The 26,924-nt window shown below is 45.6% G+C and overlaps 1 protein-coding gene and 1 long non-coding RNA gene across 2 annotated transcripts in view; one reads left to right on the forward strand and one right to left on the reverse strand.

Moving 5' to 3' along the window:
• Positions 1–829: 829 nt before the first annotated feature.
• On the reverse strand, positions 830–15,276 carry LOC110356312 (uncharacterized). Its single transcript, XR_002409431.2, has 4 exons — positions 15,110–15,276; positions 5,977–12,885; positions 5,061–5,204; positions 830–1,012 (listed from the first exon to the last, which is right to left on the reverse strand). It is a non-coding gene; the product is annotated as an uncharacterized LOC110356312 (long non-coding RNA).
• The window catches only part of ELOVL6 (ELOVL fatty acid elongase 6), a 76,777-nt gene continuing 63,484 nt past the window's right edge, over positions 13,632–26,924 (forward strand). The window contains exon 1 of the mRNA XM_065062324.1: positions 13,632–13,922. Within this exon, the coding sequence (XP_064918396.1) occupies positions 13,834–13,922 (89 nt within the window). The 5' untranslated portion in view covers positions 13,632–13,833. The remainder of the gene's footprint in view (positions 13,923–26,924) is intronic.

A 26,924-nucleotide genomic window follows, 5' to 3' on the forward strand; every position in this document is an offset into this window, starting at 1 on the left:
AAAAAAAAATCCACCTTAGCTTGTTTGTTTGTTTGTTTAATAATTCAAGTTCATGGTACAACTGTGCTCATGCTGTAGTCTAGGTAGATCTCACTTGTCTATACCAGGCTACTTCTCATAAATTTGCACTCCTCTTTATTTTTTATTTCTTTCTATTTAAATGAAAATTATTTCTCATCTGAAATAGTTTTAGATGTTGAAGAAAAGGTGTTATAAAAATGACATATTGCATGTTTGAAGATCTGATTTCAGTGAAGACGGATGGGTATAAAAAGTGTTAGCATTTGCTTTTGTCAAATTAGACAAATCTCAGCAGAAGAGCCATGAAATATTTCTACCTAAGTGGTAAGGGTTGCTTAAAGTTGATGAAGCAGGGTTTGCTCTTGAAGTATCTTCTGCAGTTAAGGTCCTTATGCCACTTCTATTTATGAATTTTATGAATAAATGAGATATCAATCAGCAGATGATGGCTTCAGTTCCATAACATCTGACTCAGGTGACCATTCGTCAGTCAGGCTCTGAAAATATGAAGAAAGTGAGAAGACAGATGCTGGAGCAAGGCAATAGTTATTATGGTCAGCAGGATGACCGGGCCTACAGATACACCATAAAAGTCTAAAACCTGCATTTCTGTCATCATACTGTACTTTGACTCAGTCTTCTCTACAGCTTGAGCTACTGCACAGCTTTTTGTAGAGAGGGTTGTCCTGTTAGAAAAAGAGGGTGGTGACCTTCCAGGAGTTATTTTGCATTAAAGGTAAATTTTGTTTACCTTTAATGAGGTGTGTGGTAAAGTAAGGGGCATGGTTGTTTAAAACATAGGCATAGAACAGAAAATTATTCTTTCATTAAGTGTTTCTATACACAAAATTAATGGTAACAAAGTTGAATGTATATAGTCCTTTAACACTCTCCCAAGAACAATTCCTCTTTTCCTTTGGTTTCCTTTCTCTCTTCACGGAGAGTATTTTTGTCCCCGATCTTTGCCTTCTAGTTCAGAGCACATGGTCCCCTGTAGAGAAAACACAGATGAGAAGAGTTTTGCCATTGATTTCAAAAGCAGCTTGGTTTGACTCCAGGTTGTCTCCCTGGCCATCACAAGAGTAAGGGCCAACAGATAAAGCCTAGGAGCTTTTATGGAAATTCAGACCTTTATTCTAAATGCACTTGGGTGCAGCGTTTCACATGAAATTTCCAAGTGTCCGGCCAGGCGATACAAATCAAAAGTACAGTCTCACAGCCAGTGTGACCGCCTTGCCCAAGATTTGAAAATGATAAGGATTTCCTCCAAGCAGTGCTGATCCCAACAAGTGCATCGGGCCTTTGAGGTTAAGTGCAGCCCTCGTGAAAGCCAGTCATTAATGTCACTGGAGTTACAGCAAGGATGTATTTAGGCCAATATGCTTAGAAAAATTTGTGGTGTAGAAGTACAAAATGCCAAGAGCCGTTGAAAGGTTCTGGGGCATGTGTGTGCAGATGGGTAGAAAGATGTGATTTCTTTCTGCTCTGTTTGGTATTTTATTTTATTAAATTTTTGGAGTAATAATTTATTCTGTGCAGTGTGCAGTGCTGTTTGTCATCTTTAGTCCCTCAACTATTCCAAAATCAAGGCTTACTAGTTTTGGGTGTATCGAGAGGTGACAGATTGTAGGTCACTAAATTGAGAAATGAAATGAAAACTAGAAAGTCTGTAGAAGAAAACCACTAGGAAAAAAATCCTAAAAGAGTGCGTTTATCAGAGGACTGAAGAACAAATGTGGAAAAAATATCTTTGTGTTTCCCATGCATTCGAGTGAAGCAGTGACTGTGACCTACATAAGCTGTGGGTCTGATATGCTGCAAGGTCCATTTATCTGGGCACCAACTGCAGCACAGACACATGTAGCACCAGCTTCAGGGCTCTTGAGGGGACACTTTAGACTGTCCACGTCAAGTCAGTCTAGAAGTTTTCATTTATAGGTGCCAGAATGCTATTAATACAGGAGGATTTTCCAGTATCATTCTGCAATTGGATCAAAATCTCTCCCATCACTATGTGTAGACCATGGTAACTGTGTGTGTGCATTAATATCAACTCTCATGGAGCACAATTTTCCTACCAAAGAGTCTCCCCTTGAAAATGCCTAGCTATTCTAAGGCAAATCCAAGGTGATCCCACACCCCTTCTTGTATGTAAGCGCAGAAACTATTCCCAAAATGCAGATCATGTGCATCAATAAAGGCATCTCAGAGAGAGCAAGCCAGTAACATGTTTTACTATTTATTTTGGTCTCTAGGAAGGCTTTGCAAAAGCATTTAACGAAAACATTAATTGAGATGTTTGCAAGAGGTGAAACAGAGTCTTTCCCTACATTGCTGTCAGCAGAGGAACAAGCTGTGACAGAGTTCATAGCAGACTTAGACCAGCTGGTGCCAACTGCCCCACCTGCATTGGCCACCACACAGCTAAAGTGGTTAACCCTCAGTTAAAACCTGCCCCAGTAATTCTGGCCCTTAACCAAATCTGTCTCTTATTAGCAAATGAAGCACCTTCATCCATCTTGTACCACCCTTCCTACCTAAGCATTTTCCAGTGCAGGACATGCTTCAGTAGAATACATTTCACTAGGTTCATTCCCCTAAGGTTTATCAATAATAAGCTGCATAGGCAGAGCATCATATTTGCTGTATCTGCTTTGTTTAACTCTGTATGAGCTGAGTTTCCCTTCACAGAATGAAATAGCTTGCAAGTGCCCAACAATACTCAGGAGAGTACAAAAGATGGTACTGAGAAATGAACTCAGCACAGCTCAGACATCTAGGGAAGCCTTGACAAAAGCCTCCCACAGTCCCTGTCTTACAGTGCCAAACTCCAGTTACCTTTTGGTACAACAGTCTTGATTGTCTCTGCCAAATCAAGGAGGAAGCAACACTACAAGCTAGTTCAGCAGTAAGACCCACATATCAGGGTTTCCCCCTCCCAGAAGTGGTGCTTGCCTTCCCTTTGTTCAGCTCAGGAGGGAGATGGAGTGGACACCGGGGAAGAAAGCCTGTTAGCAGGCTGGAAATTGCTGTACAGACTACAGGAACAAATTAAACCCCCAGTGGAGCAGAGAGGGACCAACAAGGAGTGTTTCTGCACTCTGTGCCTAAAACTCACCTGGGAGCAGGGTGCGGGAGCTCAGGTGCTTGCCCCTGCGGCTGCTGGGGTTTTTATACAGTGACTGTCCCGCATCCAGCAGTGACACCATCACAACCAAGTCACTTGGTCACCCGTGGCAGAGCCACCACCAGTCCTGTCCCTGACGCAGCAGCCTGGGGAAGCACAGCCTCCTCAGCCCGAAGGGGCAGATGCCGGAGGGAGGGGAGTGGGGCTGTGGATGGCTCACTGGGAGTTTAGCACTGACTGGCACTTTTGTCCAAGCCTGGTTTTGGGTCTGGTCCTTACCCTGAAATGCCCAAAACACCGGCTCCACCAGAGGGCACAGCTACCCAGCAGAAGTGGGGAGCAGGGGCAGGAGCAGGTGGATGCTCCAGGGAGCAGGTGTCCCCCAGCAGGTAGCAGGGCTGGCTCCTGCCGACCCCAGCTGCCTCCTAAAAGTAGCTGAGGTTCTCCTTTAAAAACACACGGGCCCCTGCCACTTTCAAAAGAAGTACAGCATCTGCTTTTGGCACCTGAGCACGTGTTCTTGTGGCCTGGGCAGGTGAGAGGAAGCTAGCACAGCCAGAACAAGTCTTTTTTTTGCAGCATTGCATTTGATCTTATGCTGGATATGTGCATCAGGCAGGTTTCCTTGAGGTAACAAGTGCGGGGTACAATTTCTTCCCACCTATGTGATACTCTTGTCCCTTATTTACAAAACACTTCTGCTAATTTTGAGGCTGCCTGCTGGCCAGGCAGCTCTAACTTGTAAAACGATATTTTTTTGTAGTTGTTACACTTAATACCCCTGTGAGCTGTGGGACTGAGAGGGAGGGCACTGGGACCTTTCTCCTCTGGTATGGGACTGCCCTGGTCCCTTTCCTTTCCATCAGCCTGTGCAGCACTTAATAGGGGCCAAAACAGAGGCTCCTTTTGAGCCAACATGTGCAGGGAGAACCAATATACACCCTTCAGGGAGGTACAAATCAGTATATGTGCCCTTCTTGTGCGAGGGAGAGCTCAGGGAGCCCTTCTTCCTATGATGCCTCCCATTGCTCCTTTTAGCTCTGCATTCTCCTCAGTCAGGGCTCTCCCTCTGCAGCATAATTAAAAGCACACTTGAGTTTTCTCTATTTGTCTCAGTAGACTGTCATGGCAAGTGCAATCCTCATATTATATAACATGACAGTAATTAACACCTAGCTACAAAGCTATGGCATCTAGATCTTTCTTCACTGATGACCACAAATCACAGGCAAGCATTTATATTATTAACAGTATGAATATGACACATTTTAATTTTGTGGACAGCGTATGTAGCAGATAAGCAAAACAATAATTATGCTTTTTATGTGAAATAAAATTTTATTCTAAGGCTCTCCAAACTTTTAACTCTCAATAATGAATTTAGTCTTGCTGTATCTGCTGTGATGGAAGAGTTGTTAGTTTTGTTCTTCAGAGAAAAACTGAAGCAGAGAAGTGACTTGTCAGCAGCATCTTGGAAACTCTGTCAGTGACTCGTTTAGGCTCAATGAATAAAAATCTTTTAAGTTCACAGTGCTATAACCATAAACTATCTTTGTGTGTGTCTGCTTCTGGGGCCTGACTAAAGTCCAACAAATATTCTGTTGATTCCTGTAATTAAAATAAGCAATTCGACCTGTGAAGCCCAAGCCACGAGTTTCTGGTGACACAAGTTATACACATATGAAGCAAGTGATGAAATCTGTCTCCTGGATGATGGTTTGAACAGATGAGGTGCTCAGATAAGAAATACATTGATTCACTGTTCTTGTTATGGAAGCTAAATGAAAAGCCCTGGATGGAAATGCAAAGAATCTTCCTTTGGTCAGGTCCTCATGGTGACCAGGGGTCAAATTTTATCTTTGCATATTCAAACATTAATTCAATAATTATATAAGCATGCAGGAAAACTCACCTCTCTTCTTTGGGTTGTCCTTGAAAATGGAGAGGGAAACGACTGGGAAAAGGAGTATAGGATCAGAAACAGCGGTATATTTCTGTATCTTCCTATGGGAAGGTAATTCTTATCCCTTTCCCAACATCTGCACAATTTAAAATGCTGAAAAAAGATCATAGTTCCAGACTTCATTACCTTTTTTTTCATATTAAATAATACTTAAACAGATATATTCACACCCTGCCATGCATTCAAGTGATAACTTATGGCTTAACCTCTAGTACCAGAACTCTGAAATGTCTAACTTCCAAACCAGGATCACTCACAATGAGTCCTCTGCCACATTGTATGCAAGTCACCCAAGCCAAGCAAACTTAAACTTGCCTCTTTCTGGCCAGAATAGCTGGCCCAGGGCTAATCTGTTTCAAGCTCTCTGCTCCTGTTAGTGAGAAGTTGTTTCTGCCGTGAGCTTGCACTGCTGCAGGCTTATCCTTGGACAACACCTGGTTGTAGCAATATGCATTTCCCAGCTTACAGATTGGTAGATAGGTCACCACTGAAGCAGTAAAACAAGAAAAAAACCCCAAGCAGATAGCCAAAACTGAGAAATCACCTGTCTGCTCAGGAATATACAAAACCCAAAGAGAATTAACACTTCAAATTTTAGCACCCTTGCCATACTTAGCAGGTGGTCTTCCTTCCCCAGCCCATCCTGCAGCCCCTGGGCCAAGGACACTGTGGCAAGAGCCACCCAGTGCAACCCCCTGGCTGGCTTGGCCCCTTTGAGAGAGCACAAGGGGCAGCCCAGTGCCAGCTCCACTACCAGCCACGTTACTCACCCCCTCCAGCAGCCAGACCTGACCCTTCAGGGAGCCGGTGCAATTCACTATCACCACACAAGCTGTTTACTTTCTTTGTTTTCTAGATAACTTACCCACTCATTGTAGTGAGCTGAATTAGCTGATGGAAGGGTCAGGGGAGTGCCAGGGGTGGGTAGGCAGGGGGAGTGCATGACCAGTAGGAGAGTAGAAACTCCCCTTCCCTTCTGTGGCAACCAGACTGGCTCAGCCCTTCCACCCAGGCAGCCTCTGCCTGCTGGTGTGGCAATCAGTTGGAGCACAGAGAGCAGGATGACCTGTTATTCTGGAACACTCCCTAAATAGCATTAATCCTCCAAAAGACTGGCAGTCTCCAGAAGAGTCATTCCTCCAGCTCCTCTGTTGGAACACAAACAGCTCCTGGCACACAGGCATGGTCGTGTCCCCAACTGCAGGTGTTTGCTTCCATGGGCTAGGGTACCCAGCACATCCCTGGGGCCAGCAGGTAGGACATAGGATTTAGGGGAAGAGCTGCTATAGAAAACTGGAGAGCATCTCAAATGGCAGTACCAGGCACCCATCTCTCTGAAAATGGGTTGAAACTGAAGTGACTAAGGTTGATACAACATTGCTCCAGCTACACTGACAAAGCCGCCTGGGAGACTGGGTACTCCTGGCCTTGAGTAGCAGTGGCAGAGCCTACCCACAGACTTCCCCATACCTCTGAGATAGTAACAGCAGATTGAATGTACAGCTGTGCACAAAAGCTTCTCCTTGACCCTACTGACTTCCTACAAAAATCCTGGAAGTTTTATTATCATCTTAATTTGTTCTTATTTCTTCATATATTCAATCTAATGCTAACCCGTGCTTCTAAGGACAAAAAATACCAGTGTGGTCCAGGAGATGTTAAAAGATGTGTTTAAAAATTAAAGACAGCCCTTTAAAAACAGATTCTCTGTGCAACTGTGCAACTATTCTGTACGACTTGTCTTCCTTGTACTCTAAAGTGCATGCAACTCTAAATTGCAAAGTAAAGTTCTTTTATGGACTATTTTTGTACAGATTCCAGATGGCACAGAGGAAGTGACTTTGCTATGTAAAGCCAAAGATTTTAGAAGAGGTGACTATAAAGATTTATTCAGCTATTGTACCCCTTTCATCACTGACTGCTGCACTAGTCCAACTAACGAAGGGAAAGAATAAGAGGAAAGCTCAGCAATCTTTTCCCATTTTCAGTTTTGAAGAACAAGCCTAGGCATCATTTGGGGTTTTTTTCTTGGTAAATCCCTAAAATAGAATACAATCAATATTTGTCTGGTTAAATGACACATTGTTACCTGGAACAGCGAGACCTTCTTTTTCCCTGTTCTAATCAGGGAGCCTTTGTGCACACCTGTATGAACTCGTCAGCACCAGGGAGATTACGCAGCATAACTGATGACTGAGTCCTGTCCTTCATTTTAATAGCCTCTGCATGGGATTTGAGTAGCACATTCACTTTTGATCTAATGACAGTTGTAAGTAATAATAATCTTAACCATAATAGTTAAGCAACAATTAACAGGAATTAATCCTGTTATTGCATTCCTGCTGAAGGAGCCCAAATGACGGCTGCCATCCTCAAAGTGGACGTGAGTGGCAGAGAATGGGCTGAGTACCATTTCTAAATCCCACCGCTGCTTCCTTTGCTTCACACAGCAACTGTGCCACCAAATCTGATCCCTGCTGAGGTCAGCAGGACTTTCCAGAGCCACTGCAAGATACAGGACAAAACCCTGCAGCAAAATCACGATCTGTATGTACTGCAAGCTGTGACAGTTGGGGTAGAGGCTGCGAGCCATTTGGCAATACCACTGTCGCAGTACCAAGTTTATTTTAAAGAAGGAAGTGAACTAATTTGTTCAGGAGAGATAGCAACATCAATTGTGCTGGCTCTGAAAGCAGCTAAACCTGCACAGAGCAGAAGCAGGAGAAGAGTCCAGGCAGACCTGCTTGATGACACTTTCCTAATCACAGTTGGCAGGCAAGCTCTGTGCTGGAGGCTGAAACTGTGAAGAGCAAAATCCAACCACAAGATTTTCAGGGTGCTCAGTATTTGCTCTGCGGACACTTCATCAAAGTGCCTGTCAGCTTTTCGCTTGCTTTCCAACATAATGAAATACACAGAGACAGGCTTTCAAGAAATTCCAAGTAAAAAAAGTACAGGAAGTTAAGCATGAAGTACACACACTTGTTATCTTTGTATCTCTCCACTCATCACCCTAAATATACACATACCTACCCATAGACACCTGTAATAACATCACTAATCACTTGAAGCAAGTGCTCTCTGCTTCTGTGGCTCTTTTGTACTGCAATGTAAAATTATATTAGTCTTTAGAATGTGATTGCACAGACCCCATTATTTCAACCACTTTTTTTCATTTTTAACTTAATTCAATGAAAAGTAATATGTAATAATGTCAAGCAAATAAAGGGATTGACAACAAGCACCATAGGAGTCGATTCTTATTCCAACCTCTGCCATAGACCTTTATTTAGCCTGTCCTCAGCATGTAAACTTAGGCGGTTCAGTGCAGTTCTCGCACTACAAACTGAAGTGCCCATGTCTGAGCACTTTGCCTTTTGCTTCTCCATCTCACCTCCTTCCCTTAAAAAACAGATTATTTTGTAAGCCTCTTAGTAATGAAAGTAAATTTATTTTCTCTCAGATTTACTGATATTATCCAACCCAAGGTAGTAGGGAAGGAAGTGTGCTGTTGGTGTTATGCTCTCCCCAGCTTGTAAGGATGAAGCACTCCACAGGTCTGCAGAGGTACTGGCAGATAATGTAAAAAAACTCTCATGTCTTTTGCCTATGAATGAATACCAGCTGAGATATGCTCAGAACTGCTACTAGTGTATGCGAAGATGGGAAATTCAAATTCTGTGATTTATATGGAAATGGCTATAATGAGAGAGGTCTTGATGGTGGATTGCCTTTCGTGCACAAGACTTCGTGTGCTTCAAAACCACAGAGATTTTCCATTTCTTGCCACAAACCATGGCCTAGATCTTCAGCACTAACTGAAAAATACTTCTGCTGCTTATGGCTGTGAAGAAAATACTGAGAGGGGCTGAGGAGAGGAACCATGTGAAGACAAAGAAATAATTACAACAGTTACAACCACAGGGAGCTTTTATCAAGCCAATCTAAGCCATGGTCCTGACAATGCGGAGGGGCAGATTTACCCCAAGCTCCCCACAAGGGCTGCAGCCGGGACCTGGCCCCTGCCATGCACTCTGCACCTTGCTCCTGCCCATCATCATTTCTGTGGCAACTGGCATGAGCTGAATTAAAAACATGATAGAAGAGCTTGGATCTAGGTGGTTTCAGAGCACACGAGTGATTTTTAACTGCATGATCAAGCTGGAGTCCCTTGGGTCTGTAGCACGACGATGGATGTACATCTGAGACACAGTTTATTTTATAGACCTGAAATATGATGCAATATTTCTGCTTTAAATTCCCTTATAATATTTTAATTCTGATTAGTGTTTACTATTGATTTTCTATGAGCTGACACTTCCTGACTACAACAACATGTTTGTAGTGTTTGCTTAGGCTTCCCACAGTATCCATCCAAGTAGCTTCCCAGCTGTCCGTGCTGGACTGCAGGCGTCACACAGCGGCACAGACTAACCTGATTTACAGGCCTGACTTGCAAGGTAGACTTAGGCTGCCCATAAACATCCCTTGGCCATTTTTGTTTATTCCCTGGCACTTGATGAAACTTTTATTTTTGTTAGGACCAGTCAGGACCAGCTAGTAGTCCTAGGGAGGTCCTTTATTCATTCTTGATACTAACTCCCATTATCTTATCCACCTACTTATTTCTAGATTATGGAGTATATAGGAGAACCCAGTTTACCATGACTTCAATTGTTTGTATCCCACTTTATTCTCAGGTATGGCAAAATCACAGACAGAAAGATTAAATCCTTTAATGCACTAATTGATACAGCTGGAAAAAAGCTTTCAAGCACACAGGCCTCCTTCAAGATTTTGTTTGTTTTAGTAATTGATGCTGTGTTTAAATCACAATGTCAACTCTCATTGCCACTTACTATACCTTATGTTGACTTGTCAGCAATATAGCATCTGATTTCCCAGCAGCTGCTAAGAGTTTAGATGAGACTTAGCTATACATCAGTACGACAAACTATTGAAAATTACTCCTTACAGCAATAGAAGCATAATAGTTTTTGTAATAAATTCACACTGTGACAGGGAGGAAAACGTATTTGCTTAGTAACAGGAATGATAATGATAAGGTGCTCAACCTGATTAGACAGTTCTTTGTAAATCCTGAATGAATACGCTTGCATTATTCAACCAAAGGGTCCTAGTTAAAATGGAAACGGCATTAACATCTATCTGGTATAAAATGCAGCATTTAGCTGCTATGCCTTCTATACAGCTTTAGGAGATGTGCTAAATAAGGGGAATAAAAAGTAATGCTCAATAACTATCCACTTACTGAAAGCAATGAGCATCCCATAGGAAAAAGTACAAAGGTACGCACAAGCATGTGCACAGAGGAGCTAAGGTTGTATTCCCTGTCTCCTGAGACTACATCATTCTCCTACATCTTTCCTCCTGAAAGGTATTTACAACTTTGACTTCAAGTTCCTGCTTTTATGTGAGAATTAATTAAATTACTTTGAAAACAGTTACATAAAAGTTATGTCCCCTTAAAACAGACTGCATATTTTTGTTTACTGTTCTTGACTGCAATTGATATAAGCAAATAGAAGCAGGGCTTACAACGTCCTCAAGGCCAAGAAGATTTTATATGTTCTCCTATTGTCGATGCAGATTTTCTAAGTGACCCTGAGCTTTGGGATTAACTTGCAGATAGTCACATACTAGGGAGAATTTTCAGGCAGCCCCCATGAGACTGGGACAGGAAGGAAAGAAAGATTCATTGCAGATTGTTTAACCTATGCAGAAGTCCTGTGAGCTATAGAAAACCTGCAGAAATCCCTGGTGAGCTTTTAGGACTCATGCAAATCCCACTAGGATTTAGCATTTTGAGGCTGTTACTGTATTTTCTGAAACAGTTACAGCTGTTTTTCAGGCATTGCTGTGACTTATATTCTACATGATGCCTTGCATGGCCAGCACTCCTGAACAAGTGCCACATGGATGCTTTGTGGGTTGGGAGAGCAGCTGAGCTCCCAAAGTACATATTTCCAGACAGAAACCCTGGGAGAAACTCAACCTCATCTGAAGCCCCGTGGCTGTCTTAACCCTAGATAAACCCTTACCGTAGCATTTTATAACCTTCAGCTCCATCCTGTGCACCCCACCAGCTCTGGCACTGACTTTAGGAAGGCGCCGGTGTAAGGGAGCAGGTCTTGAACCTTCTGGCTAATCTGCCACTTTGGGGTTTCTAAAATCTATCCATGCATTCTGGAAACTTCACATTTGGGGACTTCTGTTCTGGACAACCATTTTCTGGGAGAAAAAAACCCACAAGCCATAAACTTCAACCCACCAGATACTGAAGAAATATTCAGATGGAATAAGTCAGTAAGACACTCAAGTTTATAGCAGGAAACAGTTTGGAGCTGCAGAAAAAGGGGTGTTTTTTTTTTTTCCAAAAAAATAAAATTTCTGGTAGGTTCCTCTCTGTAACAACACCACTTTTAAGACAGAAAAAATATTTTGTCGTTCAGGGGAGGAAATGTACAAGATACACAAATACTCTCTCAAAATCGGGGCCCAGGTTTCTGTTTATTTCCTAGTAATTTTCAGCCAAAGAGATTTGACATACACCAGCATTTGTTGTGTCCCAAATGAATTTCTCCACATCTATATGTGTTGAAGATATTGTTCAGATGGATGAGCGGCTTCACCTGAAGCAAGTGGAGCAATGGAACAAGGATGGACACACACTGTGGTGAGGGCACCGCCAGGAGATATTGCAGCTGGAGGTGGCACATCCCTATATAATCCTGCAGGAGGTGTCTGGCAGAGGAGCAGGGGCCACAGGCCAGTATCTGCCATGGGGCAGCATTATCCTCCTGCATGATGGCAAGGAGCAGCCTCCTGGCTCAAAGCCCAAGCATTGCAGCTGTGAGGAGCCCTTCACCCCGTGCTTCATCCAGCCACACAATGTCATCTATGGCTGTGCAGGAGACTTCTCCATCCATCATCCCCCGTCTACCTTCAGGTCCCCATCCACTGAAACTGCCTGCCGGTGGAGACATGGTAAACTAACATGCACCTTTAGGGGCAGATCTTTGGAGCGGGAGTGCAAATGCAGTCAGCTTTGCCCAAACATTACCCCACTGGCCCATTCAGTGGCCGTGGAAAGCTGATGGGAAGCAGTTTTGAAAACCCCTGCAGCTGTCTGTGCTTCTCCATCTGGAAAGCAAGGCTAGGACTGTTTCTCTTCCCCTTTGTCTTATCTATCTAATCAGTAATCTCTTTGAGAAAAGGACTATGGGACCTTGGTCTGTTGAGGGCCTCTGGGTATAATAGTAATATAAATAATAATTTAGCACTGCCTTGCATCTTCAGTGCGAGCAGTGTGACGTTCAGTGTTTTGCTTAAAACCCTCAGTCAGATGACAGTGTGAGAAGCTCAGGCCTCATTATGAAAAGGGAAAAGTTCTAATTGTCAGGGGAAAAAAAAAGAAAAAGGCTGAAAAACATGACTCTAAAGAGCATGATACTCAAAATGCAGACAGGTACATCAGACTGGTTAGCTCTTGATGTTTCAGAACTCTTTTTTTTTTTTTTTTCCCCTCAGTGCCTGAGCTTAATGACGTTACACAATTCCATGTCAAAGAGAACTGAAGTCCATGAGAGTCAAGAGCACGCTGACCTGAGCTGCACCTTCTCACTTTCTTGACACGATGGCTGTTCTCCTCCTGCCTTCAGACTGCAAGCTCAGTGGGGGCTGGGACCACTATTTTAGCCCAGCTTGTACTGTGAAGCACGTGCAGGGTGTTGTCGGAATCATAGGAGCTCAGCTGGAGGCATCGGCATGTGGCAGATGACACAGGAAGACAAAATTAAGGATACGTAAACACCGTGTGCCCCAGCTGTGTGAGAAGCTGAGCAGGTGATGGTTACACTCAGGGTCTCTGCCCCATGCTCCACCAGCCCCATCCATGTGATAACACGCAAGTGTTTTTGTGCACAGTGAGGAGTCTGGGGCTGCATGTCTGCAGGACAGTGTGTCCCCCGTGGGGACACCTAAGTGCAGCCCTGTGGCCCTGCAGCACGCTGGGCATGGCCGGGCACAGCTGGACAGTGGGAACGCGGGGTCCACACACTACGGGGGGCGGGGTGTGAAATGGGAGTGGGGTGTCAGTCACAGCAAGTGCATATCGACTTTAATACAAAAAGGACGAGGGGAGGTAGAGATTTGGGGGAGATAAGGTGTACGCGTTTGCTTTTCTGGCCAAACCTCAGCTTTTGCTCCTTCATTTCCCGGGTGGCCAAGGAGGGCGCGCAGGGCGCTGCGGTAGCAACTCAACACAGGAGTGGGGGCTTCCTATTTTTGTAGCTATTTCAGGCAGCCTTGGCGGGGGGGGGCTTTCCTCCGTGCCAGGCCGGAACGCAGCCCCGGTGCGGAGCGGCGGGGGGGTGTGCGAGCGGCAGCGGCGGGGGGGTGTGCGAGGGGCGGCGGCGGGGGGGCGGGTGTCCCGGGCGGCGGCGCGGCGGCGGCGGGCGGGCACTAAGACCGCGCCGCCCCCGGGCGCTGCGCGGCGGCCGCAGAAGAGGAGGAGACCGGCGGGCCCGGGAGGAGAGGCGCGGAGGGGAGCGGAGCTATGCTAAACCCGGGGTACCGCTGAGGCGGGGCGGGCCAGGCCAAAGGCGGGGGCTCTCCGGCGGCGGGCGCGCAGGGGCCCGGCTCCCGAGGCGGCGGCAGGCAGCATTTCGGCGCGCGGAGCGGCTCCGCAGCCACCGCGCCAATGAACATGTCAGTGTTGACTTTGCAGGAATACGAATTCGAGAAGCAGTTCAACGAGCATGCGGCCATCCAGTGGATGCAGGAGAACTGGTGAGTGCCGCCCCCGGGCCCCGCCGTCCGCATTGGCGGGGAGGCGCTGAGCCCATCCGGGTGCGCGCTGTGTGCGCCCAGCCGGCACGGTGCGGCGCGGCTCTGCGCTGCCGTGCGCGGGCACACGGGCGCTGCCGCCGGCGCTACCTGCGCGCCTGGGTGGGGGCCGCCCCGCCGCCCGCCCGCCGGGTTACGCAAGGCCGGGGCATCCCACCGGCGGCGCCGTGCGGGCCCCGAGCCCCGCTGCCGCCCCCTCCCGCCGTGCCCCGGCCCTCCGGCCGGCCCGGCAGCGCGGAGCCGCACACGTGCCCCGGCTCTGCCTGCAGCCTCCCCTGCCTCCATCCTTGCCCGTCCTTCCCGCTCCCCGCGCAGCACGCCCGGCAAAACAAGTTGCGCTTGTGCCCGCGTTCCCCGCGGATTTCCTTTTCCTTTCCCCCTCCCCTCCCCCAGCTCCTAATAAAACTTCATTTGCAGCCATGCGCCTATTAACTTTCCCGGCGTGTGCGTGCGGCCGGGGAGCCGGGGCGAGCCGAGGTGCGGCGGGAGCGGCCGTGCCATGGGGCTGCGCAGAGACCCGGCGGGGCTTCCCGGGCCGTGGCGAGACGGAGCCTCACGGACACGCACACGGACACACGCACGCACACAGCCTTGCCCGCCGAAGGAGAGTGCTGTGCCAGGAGCCTGTTCGATGCCCCACACTTCCCTGGGGGCATCCCCGGTCCTGCATCCTGGGCACGGTCCATGATGCTTCCCGGGCCTTGGCCAGCAGTGCGGAGGCAGGGCTGGAGGGAACACCCAAGTTGCCCCTGTCCCCTCCTGAGGGGTGTTCCGGGCCACCCTCAGGGTGGGGATCCCCCTCTCCATCACTCCCACCCACACCTTCCTCTCAGGCCTCATCCTCTCCATCACTCCCACCCACACCTTCCTCCCAGTCCTCATCCTGGCTTCATCCACCTGCACGGATCTTCTGTTCACACCTTGCCTGTCCTCACCCACGCCTTGCTGCTGCACTGTCCCTGGTCACCCTCGCCTGCTGCCCAGTCTTGCCCTTTCTGCTGCACCCATGGTCCCTCTCTCCACCTGCCCTCAACTTTCCCGTTGCCCACGCACCCTCCCTTGGTGGTGCTGCCTGCCCCCTCAGGTTCCGTCATCCCAGTATCTCCAAAGTGAGGATTTCTGCATACTACCTTCATGTGACGATGTGTCTCTGGGTCCAGGCTTTGGTGCCTATGTTTGCAAGGCAGAATGTTCCCAGATCCTAGGTGGCTCTCAGCCAGGGACTTGCTTAGGATCCTCCAGTGACTAGTCTGTGGGGTTTTAAGGGCAGTATAATTAAAATGACTATTTAAGTGTGTGCATGTCTACCTCTGTTCTTCTGCAGGTGAGCTCATTAGCTCTTGAGGGGTGCCTAGTGTCACTCATGTTTCAGGAGAAAGACTACATAGATATCCTTGGGCAGAAAGCATTGGATACTTCCCATTTCGTCCATGTTCCAGAAGAAAATTGGCATCAGAATAGGGCAAACTGGTAAAAGAGGATGGAGGAGGTGTTACCTGAGTGTATATAATACCCAAATAACCCAGGTGAAATGCAGTTTAGATTAAATAATGTGACTAGGAACCAGGACTCCTGCATCTTCTTTGCTCTCTTGTGCTTCATGACATGACCTTGGGAACATTACATAACCTTTTCTAGGCCTCAGTTTCCCCAGCAGGGAAAGACCAGGCAAGTGGGGGGGTAATAATGCTGAAATGCCCTCATGAGGTGCTTTGATGACTTAGCTAATGTTTGCCAGGTGCATTGAAGATGTCAGGTACTATATAAATGCTAAGCAGTTTTATTAAAATCTCCCTGGCAATCTAATGTGCTGCAGAGGTTGCCAGCTGGGACTCCTGTAAGGCCAGGCTCCCACTTCCCGGGTTCAGAGGAGGAGACCATCAGTTTTATGCTGCTGCCATACAGCTAAAGAGACATCATGATCTGTGTGCACATGCTTTTTGGTCTGGTTTCACCTTCTCTCAGGGAACTGATGACTTAATACCTTCGATTCACATGAAAGTAAAGGAGGAGAGCGATCTGCTTGTGGCCAGGGAACATTTCTGGAAATGAAACAGAGCTGTGCCTGCCGAGGTCTGTGCCGTGTCAGGCTTTTCCTGAAAATGCTGCTGAAGATTCCTCCAAGTTTCAGGTTAAATTATGTGGTTTTGTCTTCAGGAAATTCACTTGCTTAATTCACTTGAATTTTGCAGGGGACCTTTACTGATAAAACAGAGCAGCTAAGGGCCATACAAGAAGGCTTTTCTGCTTCATATCAGGATGACAGGATAGGTTTGCTTATGCAGACATCAATGGCAGTATATGGCTTCTTGACTTAGCCTTAATGTATGCATCATTAACATAAGACCATCCTAAGATGAGGTTGTTAACTAGTAGTTTGGAGGGATAAACACTGTTCTTTCGGAAGTGGACTTGCTTCAGGAAAGACTGGGACAGGATTTTATACTGTAATCGCCATTTAAATTAGGATGCAATACTATTATGATGCCTAACATGGAGGTAAACAAACTCCACAGGTGAGACATTTGTTATTTTACTTCCATCTTAGAAATATTTCTTGATACCTTACAAGGTGGAAAACCAAAAGGCTGTAGGGTGTTAGGGGTGTGCAGTGGCTCTAAGGACTTGGACCTATCTTTTGAATTTTGAGAAGCATCTTTGGAGCCTGAGTAGGTCGTATATGAAGACAAAATACAATTTGAAGCAGGACATGAATCACTTTACATACCTTCTGGTTTCTGAGCTGGTTAAAGCACTGGCAAGCCCTTTTAATTATAACTGCATAAGGCTAAAGTTGGAAAAGCTTGAACAGAAAGCCTAGGGTAGCAGTATGGTTGGTCTGGATGGATCATAGTGCAAAGGAATGAAGCGGCTGGTTCTGTTTGACAAGGCTCACCCCTCCTTTGCCTCTGTGCTCCAAGGTCCATCACTCCCTGGGGTAAGTGCATGTCCTCTGCACTCACCCATCGCCAACACTTAGACGTTTCTTCAGCAAACCCCATTCTAGGTTTTGTTTCCTCTCTCGTATCTTCCTCTGGAAAGCATCTCTCTGAGACTGGCATGAATGGAGCAGATCTGCTGGCAAATTACTCTAATGGCGGTGAACAAGGTCGTCCAGATGTTCCTTCTTCACTGTAGAGAGGCCTTTATCCTGCAGTGTGCGTTGTGCTGGGACCTCTTTAGAGCCTGGGCCTGGATTAGCAGTGCTGTAAAGAGGCTACTGCTTTTCCACAGGAAAAATGAATGATCTGGTTCCTGGTACTCACAAGCTGGTGGGTTTCATGCTTCCCTGCATGCTTGGCTCTATGTGTGTGCACACCCTTATGGTATAGCCCCCAGACTGCCTGGTTCTCCTGCAGCAAGGCAGGAACAGCAGAGAGTTGAAGGCTGCAAAGGAGACCTGCAGCCTGCTGGTCTCTGAGGGCAAGAGCCAACAATTGCTTGTCTTCCCTAAACAAGTGATGACAGGTTTTGAGGAGGTTAAAGAACTAACAGGTCCGTTTACTCTCATGAAACTCGTTACACTTAATGTTGCGGGAAAGCTGTTGTTGATGTACATTTACATATAGTGCCATCAAGTAGGTAGCTTTTGATATAAGATACAGTATCACTTTGATGTTATCATGCTCAGGCCATGGGAGGTTTGATTTCAGTAAGATCAGAATTAAGTCAATTTTTTTTTTTTTTTTTTAAATTGCTTAAAATAATTTCTCAAATCAAACTCTCCCAGCACCTCTTCCCAAACTTCTTCATAGAAGGATAAAGTAAATAATCTGCAGAGGATTATTTTTTTCCCTTAAACTGCTGCATGAGAGTTAATGCAGCTCTAGTCTTTTATTTCCTGTGAATAAACACATTACTGTCTTTTCAGAAAATTTACGGTTCAGTCATACACACAGCAGAAAGGGTTGCAGCGCTGAGATCCCGGTTCCCAGCCGCAGCCAGTGAGGCAGCAAAAACCAGCCGGTGCTTAGGAAAGCAAAAGTGCCAGCAAGGCGTGGACGGAGCGGTGACTGCCGGGGTCCTTCTCCATCGCGCTGCAGAGCGCCAGGTTCGGGCATCAGCACAAAGTGACAGTTGTTCCTGTTATAATTGTCTGGCCAATAATAATTATCTTCAGATGTCTGCTGACGAGGGGCTCGCCAATGGGGAGGCAGGAGGCCTGTGCTGACTGCGCCGAGATTATCTGGGCGAGATGACGTCACGCGAGGGCTTGCCTAAAATCACAGAAACTTTTCCTCTGCTGCAGAGCTGCCGCCATCCCTGCCCCAAGCACCCTGCCCTCCGGCCGGCTGCTGCCCTCGGGCTGCCTCCCCTCTCTCTTCTGCCTCTCCTGGCTTTTCCCTCTCCCGGGTTTCTTCCCCCAAAAAGCCCAGGGTTAACCCGTGGCAACCGGCAGCGTGCTCACAGGTGATAGCGGGAACTGAGTCGGAGCACAGGAGGATGAGCAGGAGGAAAGTGGAGCTGGTTATTCCCCAAAGAGGCTGTGGGGCTCTGCTGCAGGAAGTGGCTGTTTTAATTAATGAGCTTTCAGTAAATAGTGAGGCACTGCATAGGGGCAGCTGGGCATGTTTTGGCTTTAAAGGACACTGTCAACACAAATTGAACTCTGAAATTAACTTTTTGAACCTTAGATGAGTATAAATATTTCCATATTTGAAAAAAAACATCCTGGTGTAGAATGTTATTTTTAACCTTTAGTTATCAAAACTTTTATGTGGCAACAAACAGAAAGTGTAGCCAGTGCTGAAAGAAATATATCCTTTGGTGTGATTCTTTTTCCTGGAGATAGATGTGGAAGAGCGGAGGGTCAGCTAATTTGGATTTGAAAATGCGCATCCCTTTTAATAATTCACACAAGCACCGTCATCCTAGACAGGTTTGTTTCCTAAATGCAGAACAAGCTTCCCTCATCCACTTAAGCTACTTTTACATCATGCAGAAATCAGGAATGAGAGGCTGTGCACGTATCTCTCCAGGCATCTGTGCGTGGCAGCCAAAAACTGATGTAAATTACTTTGCTTTTTTTTCCCCTGAGCTCTTGCTAAATGCCAATGAAGGATGTGGAGTCACCCTGTCCTTCTCTCTGTGCCATGGCAAGGACTCCGAGGGAAGATGTGCAAGTTGTTCTTTACCACAGAGAGACTGTTTTACTTGAGCAAAATTCAGGCATCCCAAGAACTTAGCTTACCTTCACATTTCATCCCCTAGAGGGGCTTTTTGCTGCTCTCTTGTGCAAACTGGCCACAAAGCTGACAGGGCCACTGGTGCCCAGCAGCCTTGGTGCTACAGAGATTAGAGGACACCTGCTTCTTTGCCTTTGCTCCATCCCACAGGCCTTTCTGAGCAAAAGCCAGTGTATTGGAGTATCACAGAGCTTTGGCTCCTTTAAACTGTAAGGCTGGGGTCTATGGGAAATAACAGTTCACAACCTTTCAGGGTTCAGGTATTTTCTGTCTCTTTGTGTACTTGGAAAAAAAAAAACTAAACAAACCTGATGGTGGCACAAATATGTCATCCTGAAGATAAATACATTGCTGTCTTCTGGATTCAGCCTACCACTGAAACACAGGCATTGGCCTTTTGCTCACCCTATCCTGAGAGCATGAACACATCTCTTATCATGTTGCTTCATTAATTTTTAAGCCTCTGAGAGTGAAGACATCTCTCCTGCTTTGTGAAACACCATTTGCTTGTGGGAATAATAAACTTGTAAGAATGTAGCAAGAACTAAGTTAGGAGCTTGCTCTCATTTTTGCAAGTGAATATGGGCATTCAAGAGCATTTTGGTTTGGGATGAGATGTTAGACACCAAATTATTTTGGCACTTTTGAAAAAGTAGCTTGTATCCTCAAGTAGGTATACACTGTGAAAGCAGAGGGGTGTTTGTGCAAGCACAGACTGAGTAGCAAGTGGTGGCCTGAACCCTTGGAGTCAGGGAGTTTTTTGTGGGTGTGCAAAGGAGCGGTGGGAAGAAGCTGATTTCCCCTGGGGTTGGGGTGCAGGGTGCCCAGCTGTCTCCTTCCTTCTCTAAACACCTCGGCCATGTTGAATTGCAGGAAATCTTTCCGCTAGGAAGACAGTATTTTCACCTCTGTGGCTCTTTCTGCTGGCTTGTGGATACAGTCATCTATGCAGGGACAGACAGATGTTTATCCATCACTGGTTAAATCCACGTGGGGTCAGTGAAGGAGGCACCATGCACGCTGGTCCAACTGTCCCATCTGCCAGGCCGTAGCTTCCCAAGGACGTCGTGTGTGGGCTGTTGGGGCGGCATGAGTGGATATCCTTTTGATTACGTGGTAGCATCTCTACTTGAACAATCCTGGCAAAAGCACAACCTGTAATCAACTTCCACGGGCTCTTCTGCACCCCAGGCGAAGGAAGCTGGAGCGCAAAGCGCATCTTTGGCCAAGGTCGTTGCTGTGCGTTGAGAGGACAGCAGTTTGTGTGATGGCACTTGAATTGCTGTTGGCTGTTTTGTTGTCAGGTTGCCTGTGCTTCTGGGTTCTTTCTAGGCACTGCAGCGGCATTCCTTTCCTGATTGCCAATTTTTGATCATACCTTGATGATGAGCCACAGTTATTTAGGTTGGTGCATTTTTTCCTTCTGTTTTTTTGAAGAGGACACTAAGTGTGTGTGTCCCTTGCAGCCTAGAAATCTTAAGAAAAGTCTTCTTTAAAAGCAATGAATAAAATTTATGTGGGGACAGCTTCCATATTCTCCTTCTCCCTCAAATGGGTGCAGTTTGGTTGTCTGTGATCTGGTAAGAGAAGCACTGTAGGCAGGCTACAAAAATTTGTTAGATCCCAGTCTTTTAATGAACTCCATGCTGGTAGCTGTTGCCTTTTAATGGGGCTCAGGGTTAGCAGGAGATCTCTCCATCTATCCCATTGCATGATTAGGGGTCTCGATTACTTCATTTTCTGCAACCCCTAACATAACTGGCCTTCTCCCTGACCCCCATGCTGAAAACACGTTGAACGTTCATGACCAGTACGTCCTTAAAATGTCAAACAAGATCACATTCGCATTGGTCTCAGAAGAGAAAGGTCTGGCTGAGTATTTAACACTCAAATTTATGCACTACGTTTGCCATCGGTCTCTTCTGTGCAGCCGTCTAGAGTGGTACTGGGAATAAAAGGATGTTTTGTACTTTTTTCTTCCTTTATGTCATTGTGCACTCTTTGCCCCTTGCTCAGGAGTATATCCCAAGCTCTTTTCAGCTGACTTTGATCTGCTGACTCTTAATGATAAGTATAGAGATAAAAAGGGGGAAGATTTGTAAGGGAAAGGTTGTAGTGTTTCTGTCTTTGTGACTGTGTTAGCACTGGTAGGCTGGTACCCCTGGTGTGTTGAGGGTCTGGGGAGAGGGGACAGACTGATGGGGAATGCAGAGACCCTTCTCTGCAAAGGTATTGTTGGTACAGAGCTGGGGTTTCTGTTTTGTTTTGAGTGTAAACTTTTAGAAGTGTTTATGGAGCTTTCTGCAGCTCAAAGCTGAATGATTTTTGTAGTACAGGGTTCACTGAGCCTGCACGAGGCAAGGTAACGTAAAACACGTTTTGGAAAGCTTAATCAGTAGATAGTTACATGCTTTTTCTTTTAATGGAAATGGGCAGAGGTTAAGACATATTATTATTTCTAAATGTAAATTAGCATCAGATAGAGTATAAAATAAACTTCTCACTAACTCAGACTGTATCAACATGTGAGCTATTTGTGTAACCACTTTACCCTCATACTGCTACCCGATAACTTTTTGTATTGCCAACCATTTTATCAGCCCACTTGAGCCTTATCCTGAGTTAGAGTAGAAGGGTTTTGTCTTACTCTGTGTCTACACAGCAGCTGGCACAGTGGTGCCCTGTCTCTGAAGTCCCAGAGCTGTTGCTACTACAAGCTGTGTTGTTCCTTCTTGTGTCACAGCATCGTGTCCCCTGGGGCTGGGCTTGCTGGGGGAGCCTGGTGCAACCTGGTAGGTTCTCTGCAGGGACACCCAGGTTAGTTTTGTGCAGATCGGCAGCAGAACAGGAAACGGAGGAGCTGTGACTGCACCCAGACAAGGAGAAAATTATGTCACTTCGTGTGCATATTTTGCCAATGTGGTTATTATTGCTCTCAGATCCAAAGTAGCAGTGGTACCTGATATTGCCTTTCACTGTGTACCTTATACTTTGTGCTCCATTGCAAACCTTCAGTTGCATGTCTTGTTGACTTTTGTGAGGGCATCTTACCCTTTGATTGCCACGAGTCTTGTTTATGGACCAGGACCAAGGCGGAGGGACTCCAAAAACAACATGACCTTGCTTTGGCTAGAGAAGGGACTCCGATCCTGCAGATCAGAAGATCAGACGTGCCATGAAATGGTGAAATGATGGGCAGATCTTGTATCTGCCGAGCAGCTCTTGACCTCCTGTGGGACAGGCATGTATTTCGGGTGGGGAAGCAGAGGGGATGATGCAAGCCAATGGTTTATTCCATGCCAGGGACTTGGAGCTTTTCAGAGTACATCTAGTAGTTTATGCACTACCTGGAATGCAGGTGAATGGTGATCAATACATCTCTGAGGATGTGGGGAGCCTGACTTGAAACTGAATGCAGCCATAGCCACCTCGGACAAGTCAGGCATCAGTTAGTCAGGCACAGTTCTTTGGAAAGTGCACAAGTCCCATGATTTCAGTGGAAAACAGGGACCTGTGTCATCTCTGAAAAATGCTCGTTTCCTCAGTTCTTTAGCTGTAAAATGGGTAACAATTTTTTTTACCATGCCACAAAGGTGATCCTGAGGTGGTAGTAAGACTGGTATGAGTAGCTACATTAAAACAGTACAGAAAACATAATGTCTTACAGTGTTACTATGCAGCTTTACACTTGTACTAGCACTGAAGAATATTCTTGCCAAGGATGTGGGGCAAAGTTTGTCTCCTTGATTGTGGTAACTGAGGAGTAAGAGGAGCTGCTATAATATCAGAGGCGAGGCAGTTTATTGTGGGTATCATGGGATTAAACTGCAAAGGTCCAGCCCATTCTTAATTGCAAATTTGTGGAAGGAAGTGTCCTTCAAATAGTCCAATAGAACTTCAGAGTGTTCAGCATCTTCTGATGATAACTTTTAAATAGAATTTAAAAAATTTGTTGGTAATTAGTTTCAGCATCTGAAGCCTGCAAACTGAGTGGGAAATGAATTGGGCACAATCCGTGATCGTGAGCTCCTCAAATTGAATGTGTTGGTTTTGATATCAGATGGCCTTGGTTACCCCGGACATAAAACTTAAGATCAGTTAGGAGCATTATTAAGGACAAATATCTGCCCTGTATATCTTGAGCGATCAGTTGTATAAATACTCCTGGAATCAGCAATCCCAGGGAGTGCCAATTAACGTTTGAAGGGGAAGGAACAATGGGCCAAGTCCATTTCAGTAAAAACACCAGAATGACATTATTGGAGTCTGATCTTCTGGCTAACAAAATTCTGGTTTTGTTTTTGTTTTTTGTTTTTTTTCTTTTTTTTTTTCCTTCTTTTAGTTTTTATTTAGAACCATTAAGTGGTACTTGAGCTGATAGTAAAACACCCGGAGTATAAACAAAAACAGGATGCCAGAATTGTTGTACTGTCCTGTTGAGATAGTGCATTTATTAACAAATCTTGTCAAAATCTGGCTTTTTCCTGATGTAATTTTCCTTTCAGTTTTAATTGGGAATTTTCCCTTTAGATCTCCCGTTGTGCACCTGCTGAATGCAGGTGCTCTGTAGACATTAATGGGAATTTTGTGGTTTCCAACATACAAAATCTCCAGGCAGTTGAAAGTCCCGAGTTTTCTGCCTTTTTGCTCCCCTCAGAGGGGCTGGCTATCCAACTCCTTTTCCATATCCTTGCAGGTCACAACCAAGACAGGCGCTGGTTATTAGCAGGAAATTCCATGCACATCTTACATTTCAATTCCTTACTAGTTTCTTCATCCTCCTTGACATGACAGCCAAGCCATAAGCTCCAAGCTGTTTTGTACTCCATGATGATGTCTAGATCCTCTTGCCTTGATTAGCTGCCTTCACTTTTGTGAAGACTTTTGCTCCATTGACAAAGTAGCTCTGAGGCTGATGGCTGCCCCAGATGGCTGTTAGACCTCAAGGTCTCATCATCAGCGAGACTTGCTGGTTCCTCTCTCCAGGGTGTGGATGGGGACCCGACCCTTGTGCACCAGCGTCTCCAAGCTCATGGGCAACTGACCCAAACCCGGCAAAAACTGCTGGTGATTTCACTGTGTTTCTATGGTAAAAGTCGAAGCTGTGAAGATATGCTAAGTAGAACTGCTGATGAGAGTGCACAGCATTGATTGCCTTTTGAAACAGGTTGTCTAGTAGAAATATTTCTAGATGCACAATGTTGGCTTTATATTATTTTGTGAGGCCATTTTCCTGTTATATTTTTCCATAAGGCATTGCTGTTGGCTGCTGTCTGAAACAAGATTCTGACCCGATCGCTTCTGCGTGCTGACGTACCCTTCATTGATCATACGCCCAATAAAGAAAATACTGTTTTTTGTACCAGTACTGCCAGAATGTCTGGGAGCAATATTCTCTCTTGCAATGGCTCTGTGTGTAAACAGACCGTCAGTTTATTTTGTGCAAGCATTATTTGTTGTCTGAGAACTCTGTAAATATTGTGGTGTTATATCCATTATTTTGAAATTTTATTTGGATTGGCAGTTCGTACTGAAAATACCCAGCAATCCTACATACTCTGGTATTTCTGGGGGTTTGATGGTAGGTGAGATTCCTCCTGTGCAAGGCACTGTCCATGGATGCTGTGAAAAACTCTGTCTCGCCCCTAGCAGCTTGTGGGTTTAGGTTAATACTAGGAGTACCCCAGGCAGACAAAACTCATACTTATTTTTGAAAAGATTTAGATAAGTTATTGCTTGGACTGTGTCACCTAGATCTGTGCAGCTATATTGCCACAATCCCTGTGACCTAGTGGGGAATTTTGCTTCTGTCCCGGTGGAGGGAGGATGGCTCCAGACAGCCAAACACCACGGGTAAAAATAATGTTATAGCACTGAAAGGAATCCTCAGCTAATGTGTCCTTGTTCACTGACTTCTAATATCACATCTGAAATGTATTTTTTTTTTTTTATTTTTAACAATTTAACATAACCTTTCCAGCATTTTCCAAGAGCTGCCCTCCTACATCAGTGCTTACATCATGGACAGATTTCAAAATTCGGTTTCAAAGATAGGATCAACACTAGGTGTTCCTATTGCAACACTTAGAGCCAGGCTGTCAGAAGGCTGTTGTACCCAGGATGCTCATGCTTGTTAGGAAATGAAATAAAACTTTTTGCTGAAAGAAACATTTTGAAAACCGGGCCCTAGATGTTCATGAGAAGATGGTCCCTGTGTAATGGCACCACTGTATAAAGATGGTAGTTACAGTGCATTCCTTTCCCAAGTAACTCCACAGATGTCTTTTGATCCTGCTTGGGAGGTTTGCATGTTCGAGATCCTGGTATTTGCTGATTACAGATGATGTATATTACTGTTCACTCATCAAGTGCTTTGAATACCCTGCAGGCACTGGTGATGGGATTTGTCTGACCACACATAGATGCCTGCTCTGTAAGGTGTCTGAGTCATATCATCCTGAAACTGGGATCTGAGAGAGAGAAGTTGCATCCTAAAACCACTCCCTTCTCTGCACTGAATATAGAGACACTCCAGGGAGCTAAATGGACCATAGTTTTTTCCAGCCATCCTTCTTCCTTTCTCCCACCCCCATGCATTTTTTTCTTTTGCCAGATGTGTACTCGATTCCTCCTTTTCATCACCCTTTCTCCCCCTTTCATTCTCTGTATATCGTTTTCCCATTTAGGAACAGAGGAGCCAGCAGTGGGGGTGGCTGGGAAAGCCCTCTGTGCTTGGGTTAAACAGCCTGCGCGGTGGGAACACACTGGCATGTGTTTTGGTGCTGGGCTGTCCGCAGATGAACAGAAACAGTACTGCATTGGGGTAGTCCCGCTGCCACCTTCTGATGGGCTGCTTGGTCATTGATTTCTGGGACAAGGCTATAACAACACAAGAGGAGTGCTTGCCTGTAGCTTTCCTCAACCCCATCATATCTGCATATAAAAGGGGCCTCTCTTTTAAAAGCTGCTTTCCAGTCATTAGCTGGAAATATCCTAAACAAAGTCTACAGGAGAACTTCTGTTGGCTTCAGCGTAAGAAGAGATTTAGTTCCTATACTTGAATGCGTTGGCTAAATGCAATGTAGCATCTGGTATGTAAAACGGTTATGACAATTCACATATTTTGAAATGGTCATTACTGTAAATGGAATAATTGGAAAAGATGCCAGAAGAATATGAAGAGAAAAGATATGATGTCTACATTTAGGAACAAATACACACCAGGCTGATAATATAGGCAATCCAGCAGTTAGGGAGAAATAGTAATTATAAGAGCTACCACAGCTTTTTACTGTGTGTGGAATGAGCAGAACTCCTCTCTGTGCTTTCTGTAGTAGCATGCTCTTGATTGAGGAAAAAACTGGACTAGAATAACAAAAAAGGATCTGTTAGCCTCTGTTGTGTATTGGTGTTAAAGCTGGAAATGCAGATTTTGATCTCAGGCTTTGCAAATGCTCTTCTTGCCTTAGCTGTCCCTATGACTTCAGCCATTGTGGTATCATGGAGCACCTTCCCTAATGAAACGCTGGTGGCTTCAAGGTAGGCGTGCAAAGTACATAAGATACTGAGGGTGGTCCTTTGGTTTATCTCTATGAACTCTTCTGAGAATGGTAAGCAATTTTGAATTGCATCAATTAAAATGGCGTATACAATTGAGGGAGGCTTTTGACACACCACAAGTATCTTGCCTACGCTTTTTTTTATGATTATGTACCCACATTTTGTCTTCATAAGGCCGTGTCCTGATGACCTTGGTTAC

Source organism: Columba livia, chromosome 4 (assembly GCF_036013475.1).
Source record: "Columba livia isolate bColLiv1 breed racing homer chromosome 4, bColLiv1.pat.W.v2, whole genome shotgun sequence".
NCBI classification, from domain to species: domain Eukaryota; kingdom Metazoa; phylum Chordata; class Aves; order Columbiformes; family Columbidae; genus Columba; species Columba livia.